Consider the following 14,232-nt stretch of genomic DNA (forward strand, 5'->3'; position numbering starts at 1 on the left):
CATGTGGCAGCATGTGCACACACCCACATCTCAGTGTGTCCCCCCCACCACCACCACCACACGCCCATACACACTGACACGCACATGTACACAACACGGGGGCCTTACCTCAGTTAAACGTCTGAGTCTCTTTCCCCTGTAGCGCGGCGCTAACAGAGCTGTCTCCTCGCCTGAGATTCTCTCTATCAAACCCTCTGACAGAAAAGTCTCTTCCTCTCACAATCTATTTTCAGTTAAACCTGCAACACAATCTCAGAGACACTGCTCCCCAACGGTGGGGTGGGCAGGCCGAGGGGGGCCTTTCTTTCTCTTCGGACCATGCCCATGGAGGCAAGGCGGGGGGGGGGGGGGGAATTAAAGGGGCTCAGGGCTGGTTCTGGAAATAGAATACATGTGCCCACCACTTCAACACACACGCATGTGACCCTGCACAGGGTGGCACGACCAGCTGTGTGTACAGGCGTCTTGGGAAACCCCTCGACGATCCTCTGTCTTACTTACTGTCTCTGTCTTTGGAGGAGACTTCCCCCCCCTTCAAAACCTTTACAGACTTGAGGGAGAGGAACAAACGAGGGACATTTAACATCAAGGAAATGTAGCACAAAAGATTCCCCGCAGAACAATGTACCAACACCAGCTCCTGAAGTGCTCCAGCTGAAAAAAAACGGTGTTTTCAAGTGTTGCAGGTGTGATGCAACATGTTTCTGAGGACATTGGATCAGTACATCCAGTACAGTGGGTGGGGGGGGGTCTCTCTCTGCTCGTGGGTGTCAGATTCTGCACGGAGCTGATGTATGTGATTATTTGTCCCGTGCCACCCGCTGGCTCGGGCACATTGATGAAATATTCAAACATGTACGGATGATGAATTAATGTTTCCTCAGAGGAGAGTCGGGTCCTGCAGAGCGGAGGGTTGTTGAGTTTTTTCTGTGAAAGGCTACTGGTAAAAGATAAACTATATATTAGGTTAATATTTTATGTTTCACGCAAAAAATGTAGTGAACTCCGCTAATATATTTAAAAACGTTTTTTTGTTGAAACCCCAACTTGTCCGATACTATTTTGAGATGATAGCAAGATGCTAACAGGTAAGTTGTACAAAGAACAAAAACATTTCTATGTTGTAAATCAAAAGTGCTCAATAACTTCATAAAAACATTGATTATAAGCTTTTAAATAGATAACTAGATTTATATAATTCTAATAATAATTACAATGAGCTTTATTTGTACAGCAACAGGATAAATACAATAAAACTATACTAAAATGAATATGAAGTAAAACTGATAACATTACAAATATAGCAAATATATAGATATTAACGTCCAAAATATATATTAATATTTATGTGTACTTGTAAAGACAATAAACCATGTTTCCTATAACCTATTTTCCCATTCATACGTTCAAAAGATGGTAAAAAAAAAGAGCCATCACAGGTTCCCAGACTCAAGGTGACATCTTAAATTTGCTTTGAGAAGCTGGAAATATAAAAGTACTATGACTGATCATGTATAAAATATTGCAGTCTTTTAATCTCCTGTCAATCAACTAATCGATCAGTCTTTTCTGCACTACAGACACTTCAGGCACAACAATAACCACTTGAAATAGGGATCAAATCACAGACAAATTCATATTCAATACGTCAAATACGATAATAAACGATAATAAATTCCCATATATTGGATTATTGTCAACAATCAACAGTGAGATATACAAAGTTGCTGTGCGTCGGCCCGGCTCCCTGTCGTCGTCTTCCTCACTCGCGGTTCACTTTAATAGAAAGAGTCGTTGCCGGCAGCGGAGCAGGTGCCGTAAACTATTAGTATGCTACGACAACAGCAGCACGGCGGCGAAATGAAAAGCGAGGGAGCCGTCCCCCGAGTGAACGGAGGAGAAAAGGGAAGAGGAGCGCAGACAGTGGAGGCCTCTGCTTAAGACGGGCTTAGCTCGATTCACCGAGTCAGAGCACAGACTTTGCACATAAAGACACTTCAAACGGAGACATCAAATCCTCGCGCACCACTCCTCAATGCACAAGCCTCATGTGGAGCTTCACTTGCTTTCCAGTTCAAGGGCACCTTCTCCTTTTTTCTGTTTCTTTTCAACACAGAGAAAGTTATCCTCACAGAATTCTTTTAAAAAAAAAAACGACCCTTACAGAATTCCTTCCACAAAGAAACACGGCCAGGAATAGAACGTTCTACTTTTTTTTTTACGATCTCAAACTCAATCACAACCCTCAACCGCAATTTCCTCCCCGAGAATGATTAGGAAAAAAAAAAAAAGTGTTGTAACTTTAATTTACTTTTACTTCAAGGCGAGTTTCGGCTGCGGAGGAGCGGAGAGGTGCGGAGTGTGCGGGATACAAATCTGGTGTTGACAGGAGACAACACACGACCAGCTGCCTCCTGAGAGGTGAGGACAGGGATCAGGTCATGATGTCACCTCCTGATAACCCCCCCGCCCCCCCCCCCCGTCACCTTTCACCTCTGACACCTCACGACAATCACTTCCTTCTAAAAGCAAACTTATCTCGACAGCCCCGTGAAGTATGAGAGGAATGAGTGATAACCCTCCTCCCCGTCGTGTGTGTGTGTGTGTGTGTGTGTGTGTGTGTGTGTGTGTGTGTGTGTGTGTGTGTGTGTGTGTGTGTGTGTGTGTGTGTGTGTGCGTGTGTCGGAGTCTTATCTGGACACGTATCAGCAGAGATGGGGGATCGGGTTTTACATAAGGGCCCATGTGTTAATGGGCCTGCTCTTCAGTGGCCTTCAGGGTACATTCACAGTGAGCCACCCGTCGGGATCAATTACAGGTTTTTTTGAAAGGCACCTGTTTGAACACACACGGCTCGAGAACGAGCACGAGTCCACGGACACGTGGGCGCGAGCACAATACGTCGGAATAGCTCATCCCGCAGTTCGGCTATTTGTGGACGAAGTTAGGGGTCGTCTGCAAATATGCCTGTCGTGGAACTGAAGAGCCAAACTCAGGAAGGAAACAGGACGGAGACGTGAATATGACTCGTTGATTTCAGCAGGATTATGCAAAAAATAGTCAACAGATTTCTGCGAAACTCGTCGATATCGGTATCTAAGTTTGTCCGATTATGTTCATCTAGATCCATGAATTATGTCTCTCTGGGAAAATGGTGAAAAACGCCCAAAATTATTTCCCAACATCCACATCAAATTCCAATGGATTCTTTCCGGACCGACATCCTTCCACCAAGTTTCGTGGGAAAGTTATTTTTTGTGTAGCTTCCTTACGAACCAGCAAACAAAGACACGGGTGAAAACATAACCTCCTTGGCGAAATGAATAATTCATGGATCCACAATTTGGTGTGGATCCACATAAAAATCTAAATCTAGCAAATTGAAATGTGTTTTCATAGGATTTAATTTGGTTTATCGTTCCTCTGCAATGGAGATTATGATTTCATGTCCTTGGCGGAGTTATGTGCTCTAATAAGAGTCATTCTCATTAAAATCTACTCTAGAAGCATCGAGCACGATTTGATAATTCTAATGTTAATCATGCAGATTTTCTTTGGAAAGGAAACCTCAATGGGATCCTACTGTATATTCTGAGCAAAGTTAAATCTCCAAATGTTTTAGGAACCCGTCCCTGCGTCGACATGTATTCCCTCGACTGATCAGCATTTGAAAAGAAATGTACGTCAACTCCCCCCCCTCCCAAAAAAACATAGGATCAAGATCAAACTCTGTGCTACCTTTCAAAATAAGATGAATAATAGATGATGCTTTTAACACAAGACAGTTCACAGTAAATAGGTCATCAGTAACGACTTCATTGATGCTTCATCACACACAACATTTTACAGATCAACAATAACCTGCTGTTTACATTTCTGGGTTGCCAGGTTTGCAAGTGCAGACTTGAGGATGTACTTGAAGTAGAAAAGTAACAAGTTTGGCTTTTTAACATTTCATCTTCTTCGTCTTGATATTGGAAAGTTTGCAGGCGACACCAATGAAAGAGCAACATAAAAAAGAAAATACTTTAATTTACTGTAATGGCTTATTAATGATCTGTAAGTGAATCCATAAATCATTCATTAAGTGTTACTAAAGTTTTTTTCGTGACACCATATAAATCCTCGCCCGCATTGTAAAACTGCTCTATTGTTATTGTCACTCAGTTGTAATAAAACACTCTCTCGTTCCTCCCGGTGGAGAGAATTTAGGAGAAGCAGACATTATTCTAGACAGCTCGGAGGTTTTCCAACACTCACCCCCTGCTGTGCCACAACAGATAAAATGAATCATCACAAGCACTGCTGGCACTCGCGTGTGTGTGCGTGTGTGTGTGTGTGTGTGTGTGTGTGTGTGTGTGTGTGTGTGTTTTGACAGAAACTGTTGTTACAGTGAAAAAGGCGGATATTAAGACTATCAGCGGCATGAAAGGCGGCGAGCCTTACAGCAGAGGAGGGGGAATACGCAGAGTGATGCCGAGAGAGCGGGCGGCTGATGCACCTCAGCGTGGCAGAATCTGTGTGTGTGTGTGTGTGTGTGTGTGTGTGTGTGTGTGTGTGTGTGTGTGTGTGTGTGTGTGTGTGTGTGTGTGTGTGTGTGTGTTTGTCTAAGTCTTTGTGGCATCCATGGGAGTGTGTGTGTGCACAAAGGGGTGGGTCCACGGCATGAATACATGCATTTTTTAAATTTTTGTGCCAGTTGCATGTGTGTGTGTGTTTGTGTGTCTGTGTTTGTTTGTGTCTGCACGTGTTTCTGGATCTTGTGTGTGAATGCATGAGCATCTGTTTATGTTTACAGTAACTGTACGTGTTTTAATAGGAAACAGTTCAACAGGTGCCACTGACACAGCAGCTCCTACATATAGCTCTTTTATATTAGTGCTAATCTCGCAGTCGCCATGGCAACGTGTAAGCAAGCAGTAACCAGGGACTGTTCCTGATCTGTTTGAAAGTGAAAGGGTGTGGTGACGCTCAATTTAAATTAAGGCTTGAAAGAAAAGTTGAATTAACTGATTTCCGACATTTATTGACATAGTTTCCCCCTTGATGCCAGGGTGAAAAGTCATGATTGACAGCTGAGACTGACTCTGTCCCCTGATAAAGACGGCACAGACTCCGGGTTCAAATGACGTCATTACCGCAATATGTCAATTTCCATATCCGGGCTATTCTGGCTTCCTTTCTGGAACGTGGGAGCAAGTGGAGACACATCGTCCATCTTTATTTTACAGTCTATGGTTCAAACATGAGCGAGAGAACCAGGTCCATAAGCTCTAAATGCAGCAAAAAATCTGTGACATGTAATAATAAGCTTATTTATGTCGTCCATCTGTCATTCGGTGATGAACGAGGCGTTTCTCGATCCATTAGGAAGTCTTCCAGCAGTTATCTGGCCATTCATCTCCAATGTCAAACGAGCAATTAGCATTTCCATTTTCCGAAGCTAAATCAAGCCGTGAGTGTCCCACTTGTGTTTCCACCGTCCACTGGTACGCGTCCTCCAGCGAGTCATTGAAAACACTCTTCGCCGTGTAACTTATCACTTAGAGACGGATCAGGAAGTATTTTCAGGGTCAAACCAACGAGACCCAATCCTGAGATAAATTTTCTAGTGAGTCCATTATCGTCAAGCCATTCGCCACGGATCCACTTCTGCTGCTGCAATACGGCAATTTTTTCCATATTGCAGCAGGAATATTTAATAGAATTGTGCGTTCATGTGTAATCTCATGTCAGATCAGCAACTACGAAAATGTTGGTACACGAGTTGCCGATGTCATCATTTTAAAAATTAATTCACATACATTTGCAATTGGCTCTAAATAGTAGCTCCTGACGTCAACTTTTAACTTTTGTTACGTGCAAACTGTTCATCCGTCTCTGACAAGTGCCAAACACCATCTCTTTAATATACAATACAGACGTTTTTATGATTAACATGCACAGATGTTTTTGAATCATTCGTTTACCCGTCACACCTGATCCCCTTTCTTTGCTCTTTGTTGTTACGTAAATATTGGACAGAGGTGTCAAGGTGTCGTTTAAACAACTTAACACAAAAATAAAAACACAATTTCTTAACAGCGTCCATGTCTTTTCCACATTCCAACTTCTAAACACATGAAGATTTATGCCTTTCAGCTCACAGGCTGCTATTCACCGATTAGCACACTAATCACAAACAGTTCCATCTTCGACCTTCCAGCTCGACATGACAGCTGTCAGTCAGTCACCGCCTGCGAAGTAAAGAATAATGTGGCAAAAAACCCTGAAGCGCCTCGAGTCCCAGCAAGTTACAACAATGTTAGTTTTTCAAAATGCTGTTTGACCAGCGTTTGCCTCCTTTATCCTCTCAGCACAGGGCTTTTTCCTTTGTTGTGGGGTTTTGCCTTCCCTGCGTGACGAATCGCGCTGAGAGAGTCGGTAACTACTTTCTGCACCGAGCCACAGAAAATTGTACAGGTGTGTAACGAGGGAAAAAGAATGGAGTTAGTCACGGAGAGCGCGTCATTACACTTCACAGACATGCCACGGCGTACGCGTCCGTCCACAGACAGTGTTGAGTTGCTGTAAAATCACACCAGCAGATGCCATTAAAACCCTAAAGGGATTATTTGAAGCTTTAAAATAAATGTGTGTCCCCGGAGGCATTCGAAAACCACAACGTCTAGGAGTCTGCATTAGGGAGGCTGCTTTTCTGAAACTTAAACCCAATGTTACTGTTTCTATCCCTTATAGCTGCCACCTCCTGAATGGCTTGTCTCCTGTGTGGGCCCCCCCACACAGGGCCGAACACACACACACAGGCCCCTGTGTTATCATGCTACATACTGTCACTTCTCAAATGATGGCCTAAGGTATGTTTGAGGGGGTCTGAGAGGACGGCTCAGTAAAGAAAAGAAAAAAGTTGAAGGGTAAATTCCTCCGAATCCGCAGCTCATCAGCCTCATCTCTACAAACAGATTCTGCACGTGGATATGAAAGATTAAAGAGGCGGAACTCATTGAGCCAAATGCATCAATGATCAGCTTTTTTAACTCATCTGCAGATAGATGTTAACAGAGATCAGTCAAAACAACGACTGGACCTCAAACACCTACGAAAAGTATCACCGTTTGTGTTTTGTGCTCAGAAACATTCAACTCGTGCGATTAAAGAAATTAGCCGGACTGTAAACTCGGACTTTAGGCAAATGCGTGTGAGATTGTGCATTTCAAAATAAAAGCCTTCACTGCAGAGGTTTTGATATGAGACGGACGCAGGGAAATTGCATCAAGAGCAAAGTAACTAAACAAATCAGACCCTTCTTTCTAAAATACTTTAAAGTTAACTGTATGTAACAGGGTGAATCTGATAAAAAAGGCCCGGCTGTAAGAATATCAAGGTTTTCTTCACGATAAAACTGAGAAGAACCGAAGACTTGTGTACGAAACTTGTCGTGAGGCACAACTTAATTAGTTCTACACATTAGTTACACTTCCTTGGACTACCAGTGCAGGGGGGGAAAACGGCTTGTAATTGCTACCTGGAGACAGCTTGGGCCCCCCCCCCCCCTCATCCATTTGAGGGTTGATTGACGTTAGAGAGCCTTAACTGTTCCCCTGGGACTCCACACACTGCCTCTTTGTGCGGCCATTAGAGCCATGCGGCGGTGATGTCATGCAAAGTGACTACAGCGAGGTCCATCAAAGACCAGAGCAGCGGAATGGACCTTTATTACTCCCACACAGGAAGAGGGGCCTGAGGTCCACCTCTCTCTCTCTCTCCCTCCCTCTCTCCCTCCCTCCCTCTCTCTGGTTCTCCTATATGAGTGTGTGTGTGCATTGTGTTTTCGGTCTCCAGGCGACCCTAACCTAAACACGGCCGTACCCAAACCCCCGGCGCATGACATCAGCGCCACCGCTCATTTACAAACGTATTAAGAGTGTGTTCCATTTCTTGTAAAACATTTACACCTTCTTCACGTTAGTGTCCGACTTCCAAAAAAACACCCTTTCTGTGCTTTATGTGTGTTTTTCAAGCCAAACTGGGAGAGACACTGGCGGCCTTGTTGTTGGTTTAGGATTCTCAGGGAGGGTTTTTTCGGTGGGAGAGCAGCGGAAGACAGACGGTTACAGGCCGAGCCGCCAAATGGAAAATGCGAGTCTGCAGCGGTCCGATGATAAAGGAACCCCCCCCCCCCCCCCTCACCACCACCACCACCACCAGCCGTCCTCTTTTCCGCGAAGAACAACAGCCAAACAAGTCTCACCATTGTCACTGGAAGTGTAAAATGTCTTCCAAACCCAGAGCATAATCTCTTCCAGCTGCTCGGAGAGTTGCGGTGTCTGTGATCGAAGGGGATGGTCCGCGTTGTCTGCGAGTTCAAAACCCGCAGACACGACCACTGATGGGTCTGATGCTAATGGGAATGGCCGTGTCCGGGCACTGGCCCAGTATCAAACACCCCGAGGACATGTCTCGCCATCCCTGCCTTCATTTAACTCGAACAAAGGCAAATCTATGTTCGTCCCGAAGGTGAAAGACCTGAGGGACAAATTCTCAGAGTCAAAATACCATGTGTGTGGCCCTCAGAACAATGCACACGTTTTTCTGATCTGAAACAATACGCACAGAAGATGACTGGGATGCACCGAGCAGAGGACGACAAACCAGAAAAAAACTCTCACTGGAAAAATAAAAGCGCAGTCAGCGTGTCTGTGTGTTTGGGGCAGGACTGAAGGGGAAGCACTGCAGTTGGAGATGTAAGGATTGGCTGACGATAAAGGACCGTCTCTGTCTTCACATGTGGTTTTGGCTTTTGTGAGGACGCAAGACTCCGGCAAGACTCCAGCAAGAAAGAGACTTTTGTTCATCCCGTCCCCGGCTTTCATCAACTTGTCACTGACAGCTTTGATGCAGAGGAGGGGTAATCCTCATTGTTCTTTTTATATTGACATGGTTTTGATTGACTTTTTTTCCTCGGAGGCCAAATTTTTCACCTGGATTTTATCGTTTTTTACGCCACAAGAAGACGCTGATTGTAGTGAAAAAGAAAAACACAACAACAACAGCAACTATGGCGTTATTTACTTTCTTTTACGAAACTGTAAGGTCAATGGGAAGGATTCAAGGTCTTTATGACACCATACTCAGTAAGATCGAAGAACTAGTGCAAATCTGTGTGCTCACAAGTATGTGATTTCTCAGTGTGTGTGTGTGTGTGTGTGTGTGTGTGTGTGTGTGTGTGTGTGTGTGTGTGTGTGTGTGTGTGTGTGTGTGTGTGTGGTGAGCCTAGGTGGGGGTGTCGGCTCTGGGTGGTTAAGTAGAGGAAGAGGCTGAGCTGTGACCTCGTTCCAGTCAACTGCTCATGAAGACTCAGCCGAGTGTGAAGAGCAAGTGGCATCCGCCGTCTGACTTAAATCACGACTCGTCAAAAGTGCCGCACCTCACGCACCTCACTCCGTCTTTAACTGCTACCAACAAACTGCTCGTCTCCACCCTCACAGAGCAACTGTCAGCAGCAGCTGGATTCCAATTCTTTGTCTTACTGTACTTTGAGAAACAAAACCTGTTTTTGTCTTTGATAAAACACATAATTTCAAGCTCACAATCTGGCATTTACAAGAAATATACACTAATTTAATGTAGTATTATACATAGATACAGTATGAATAAATTATTGTGGGCAACGGAAGCATCACAGAAGAAGTTATTGTTTTATTGTAAGTGATCGATGACCCATAGCGTATAGACCTTTGAAATTATACTCAAATCTAAATTGTACTGTTGTATTGTTTGTTATGAACTATTTGCTAAATGTCTGCTTACTACTTGTAAATGCTAAACAGGGAAACAGGAAGTGAATTCAATCAGTATCGATACTGAAGTTCTGCTATTGTATCAGAGGTAGATGTGTGAGACTTAAAAAAGTGAAGAAGAATCGGGAAGCGAGAGAGACAGAGAACGAGGGGAGCTTTCTAGCAACGGCAGATTCTGTCCTCTTCCTGAAAGTGGCCCTAATCCACTCTCAGCTCCATCACACGTGGGACACTCTCATTGAGAAGGCGGCGATAAGCCCAACAATAGCGAGGAGAGCCCAATTCCAAACAGCGTCACATTGCCGACGCACTTTAACACAATTATTAACAAACACACCCAAAAAAAAAAAAGGGCAGCCGCTGCGTTTTGGGGAGGAGGATGAGAGGGGTGTGTGTGGGGTGGGGGGGGAAACAATTTCAATTTTAGATATGGTTTCAGATGGAAACTGGGCCACTGCAGGCTTTGATGTCTTAATTGTGTGTGTGTGAATGCAAGAGGAGAAACTGAGGCTTATTGATGGAGCAAAAACAACAGAGATAGAGGGGAGAAGGAAATGGAGATGATGTGAAAGGGAGTATAGCGAATTAAAAAAAATAATAATGGGGGGGGAATTAAGAGGACAGAAGACAGAGAGGAGAGAGAATGGAGATACAGACGCCTCAGATACAGACGACAGGGCCGACGTGCTGTCGAATCCCAGTTTGAATGGGCCTTGATTAACTGTGGCACGGGGGGTCAACGCCGGGGGCCTCAGTCTGCTGCCGGGGCCCGGGCGCGCTGGAGAGTTGTGTGTGTCTCTGCGTGAGTGTGTGTGTGTGTTGCACTTCTGAGACGTGTGAATAGAAAGACGTGACAACGCAGCAGCGTGTGTGGCTGGTTTGTATAGTAAAGTTCAGGGTAAACACACAGAGAAATCTCACGTGAGCGCGGTGGAGGCTGATGAATGTAAAGGTTTTCGGACATTTCACATGTATCAGCATCGCGGTTTATTTTATGCCGATATGCATCAATATGAATATATAAACAATTCAAATATATTAGGTTGTATTTGTGTTTTATTCTTATATTTACCTATATATTTATAATGAAGTTTATGATTAAACGGTTCAATATCAAGCCTCAATTGCATTTCTTTGTCATCAGGGTTTGAACATGTATTTGTTTGAAATTTTTCTTCTTGCTAATATCAGTATCGGCATCAATCGCCAAAAAAATCCATATCGGTTTTTAAAAATCAGTTTATAAATTAATAAATCGGAAATGTATTGATTTTAAATGAATGTTTGAATAGTGGAAGTGACTGCTACTTGAATTTTCAAACAAATCCGACATCAACAACTCAAGCGAACTGGTGAAATAACAAATACTGTGATGAGGAACCACAACCTGGAACAAAACTTACTTCCTTCCACAGCAACTTCACAAATAAGTCAAGTTCCGCACAAACACCGGCCACTAACTTCAAACTAACATGTTCTGTACAAAGCAGCCTTCATGAATGATGACGCTGAGCCCATGACGACATCTGTGCAACAAATACAACTCTGTGTACCTCGGTGCCTGGAAGTCACTAACATCATTCTATCGTGAGGTAATACGAGGCCAGGGGTTGTTGTAACACTAAACCCTGAGTCGGTCACAAATAAACAAACGTTAACCGGTGAAACAAACTGAATTTAATAACACAAACAAAGTGTTTGTTTTATTTTTTTTTCTCGCGAGCAGGTCACAACCCCCCCCGTGACTGACACTGGATCCTCAGGACGAGATAAGCCAGCACTGACCTAATGTTATTGCATCGCTCACTTGTGACGAATCAGGTCAGACTCGTGTACAGTGGTGTAACATGTAGCTGCTGTTTCTTCATGTGTGTGCATGCTCATACGTGGCTGTGGACATGTGTGAGATGCATTGTACAATTATGTTTATGTATTTATGTGCCATATTTAATGTGACGCTCCATGTTCAAGGGAGTAAGTGACCTTGAAGACGCAATATTCCCTTCATACTGTCCCTTTGTGAAAAGGTGTACATGCTGTGTGTACTTTATGTATGTGTGTACTTTATGTGTGTGTGTACTTCATGTGTGTGTGTGTGAATCTGTTACGGGCCTCACCTGGGGACTGACGCTGGGGCCGTAGCCCATGCCCGGCGAGTTCATCGAGTGAGGGCCCATGGGCGAGCTGATGACGGAGAAGGGCGAGGCCATGCCGTTCATGGGGGAACTCAGCGAGCTGATGGGAGAGTGCAGCGAGCCCGAGGGCCCCATGGACGTCGGGCTGAGCAGAGACGGGTGCATTCCTCGGTGGGACGTGGGGGAGCCCAGGGGCGAGGAGCTCATCTGGCCTGAAGAGTCTGTTCGGGAACAAGGGGAGAGAAGAGGACGGACCTTTAGAATGAAAGAACCCCATAAATCCCTGTTCCTCGTGTGCACATTTGACATTTTCACACTCTAATTTAGAGTTTTCTGCTGAGCCGCCGCTGGCACCGAGGATCCAGCACATCTGGTGAAGTGTGAAAACAGTTGTTGAATCTGAACGCGATCCAGCAAAAATTGTCAATTCAGCAAAAAAAAACACTTGAGACTATTAAAATCCGACGGTGGCTCTTGTGGGAAAGAAAAGTAACACGAGAGTCGACGGAGGCTTATTATCCCCACGTGGCTGAGTGGGGTCTGTCCACCTCGAGTGGTTCCCTTCAGGGATCAGCGAGGACGGGGTGTGCATCCATAATGCATGCGGTGGATGAGTGGGGGTTAGCTGACCCAGGAGCAGCCATGTCCCCTCGAAATGACGTTTTTTTTTCTTTACAGCTGAACTGCGGCAGCAACTCTGTTCTGTGAGGAAACATAATCGAGTTCAGACGCAACATGTTTTTTGAATGAACGAAGCGCCACGTTTATTAACAGCAGAAGAGTCGCTGGAAGGAGGCTTGGGCGGGGGGGGGGACTGCACAAAGCGCACAACTGTCGCAGGACCTCGGTTCACATGCAGGGTTCCATCTGCGGTGAGGTGCAGGCAACAAAAGAGCTTTGGTGGAGATTAGGGGAAGATTGTGGTTTTTTATTCAGATGTAGGAAGAGAAAAAAGAAACTGGTTGTGTCTGAAGTCTGTTTTGAACCAGACAGCGATCGTTCCCCAAACTTTTACTGAGTCTCAACAAACAAATGCATATTGTTGTGCGAGATTTGATATCGGTGCATAACAAATAAATAACTTGCGTAGAACTTGCAACATATTTGTATTACGTTTGTTGAAATCTACCCCTTTTCTGGACTTTTAAAACATTATAAACTTATAAAACATATTCAAACATTAACTCTGGGGAAAAGAAAACTGCAGTTTGTTTGCTGGGTGAAACCAATATACTTAAAGTATGTAGTTTTATTGTAATTGTACGTAGATTTGCGTACTCGCTGATGTCCTTCCCAGTATTCTTGGAAGTATGTGAATCATTATCAGCACATCTCCAGTTGCAATGATGTTTCTAACAAAAAGGTATTTGCTGTTGAACTTTATATTCATATTTGAACATAACTTCGAGGAGACGAGTGTTTCCAGGAGTTCAAATGATTCGGTGGAAACACAGTTGAGGGGGAACTTGCACGATAAGGAGAGAATTGTACATATTAGAGCCCCATGTTCTCTCAATGTCTCTTTTCCCTTCTACTCTCATTCCCCCATCTTCCCATCAGCTGTCAACACACAGGAGAGAGAGGACACTGTGCAACAGGCTGGATAACAACCCCCCCTCTCACTCTCTCTTCTTCTTCATTTGTCTGTCTTTTCTCTCTGTCCCTCGTCTTTCTTATCCGTTCATCACGGAGGAGGGACACAGCTGCAGTTTAATTTACACACAGAATTTGCTCCGTTATTAGTGTCTAGCGGAGGACGTAACAAACTAATCAGACTGATTAACCCACTGAGACGATCTTGTGATTTCGGGCTTCACATAAAGACGCTTTACTTGAACAATGTAAAATACAATTTGAGAATTTACTCAGTAATCGAGCTGAAACGATTAGCCGAGCGACACAAAGTGAATCAGCAACTGTCTTGATAAGTGATAAGAAGTCATTTTCAAGGGGAAACTCGATGGTTTCTACCTTTCAAGTGTGAAAATTCAGCTTTTCCTTGCTTATAATTAAAGAAAAAATTCTTTGGAATTTAAGACGCGTGAAGATATCATTTAATCAGGTTTATATTTATCAAACGAATCACTAATAAAAATGCAGCTGAAATTATTCCTCTACCTGACGATACAGCAGGAATTTCACCTCAAAGTGATGGGTCAGGAAGTTAAAAGACTTTCCCATGTTTATATTTGAATATCTTTTAAATTCAATCTTCAGATATAAAATGATATATACACCCTGCTAGAGCAAATCATGAAAACCCCGACCCAGCGGGTGATATAACACACTTATCTCCA

The 14,232-nt window shown here is 44.0% G+C and overlaps 1 protein-coding gene across 6 annotated transcripts in view; it reads right to left on the reverse strand.

Annotated features, from left to right (window-relative positions):
* rxraa (retinoid X receptor, alpha a) overlaps nt 1–14,232 on the reverse strand; it is a 98,780-nt gene that overhangs the window by 26,117 nt on the left and 58,431 nt on the right. For all 6 annotated transcript variants that reach the window (XM_034601846.1, XM_034601843.1, XM_034601842.1 and 3 more), the window contains exon 3: nt 11,918–12,156. In XM_034601846.1, the coding sequence (XP_034457737.1) occupies nt 11,918–12,156 (239 nt within the window). The remainder of the gene's footprint in view (nt 1–11,917; nt 12,157–14,232) is intronic.

Source organism: Hippoglossus hippoglossus, chromosome 12, assembly GCF_009819705.1.
Source record: "Hippoglossus hippoglossus isolate fHipHip1 chromosome 12, fHipHip1.pri, whole genome shotgun sequence".
Classification (NCBI taxonomy): Eukaryota; Metazoa; Chordata; class Actinopteri; order Pleuronectiformes; family Pleuronectidae; genus Hippoglossus; species Hippoglossus hippoglossus.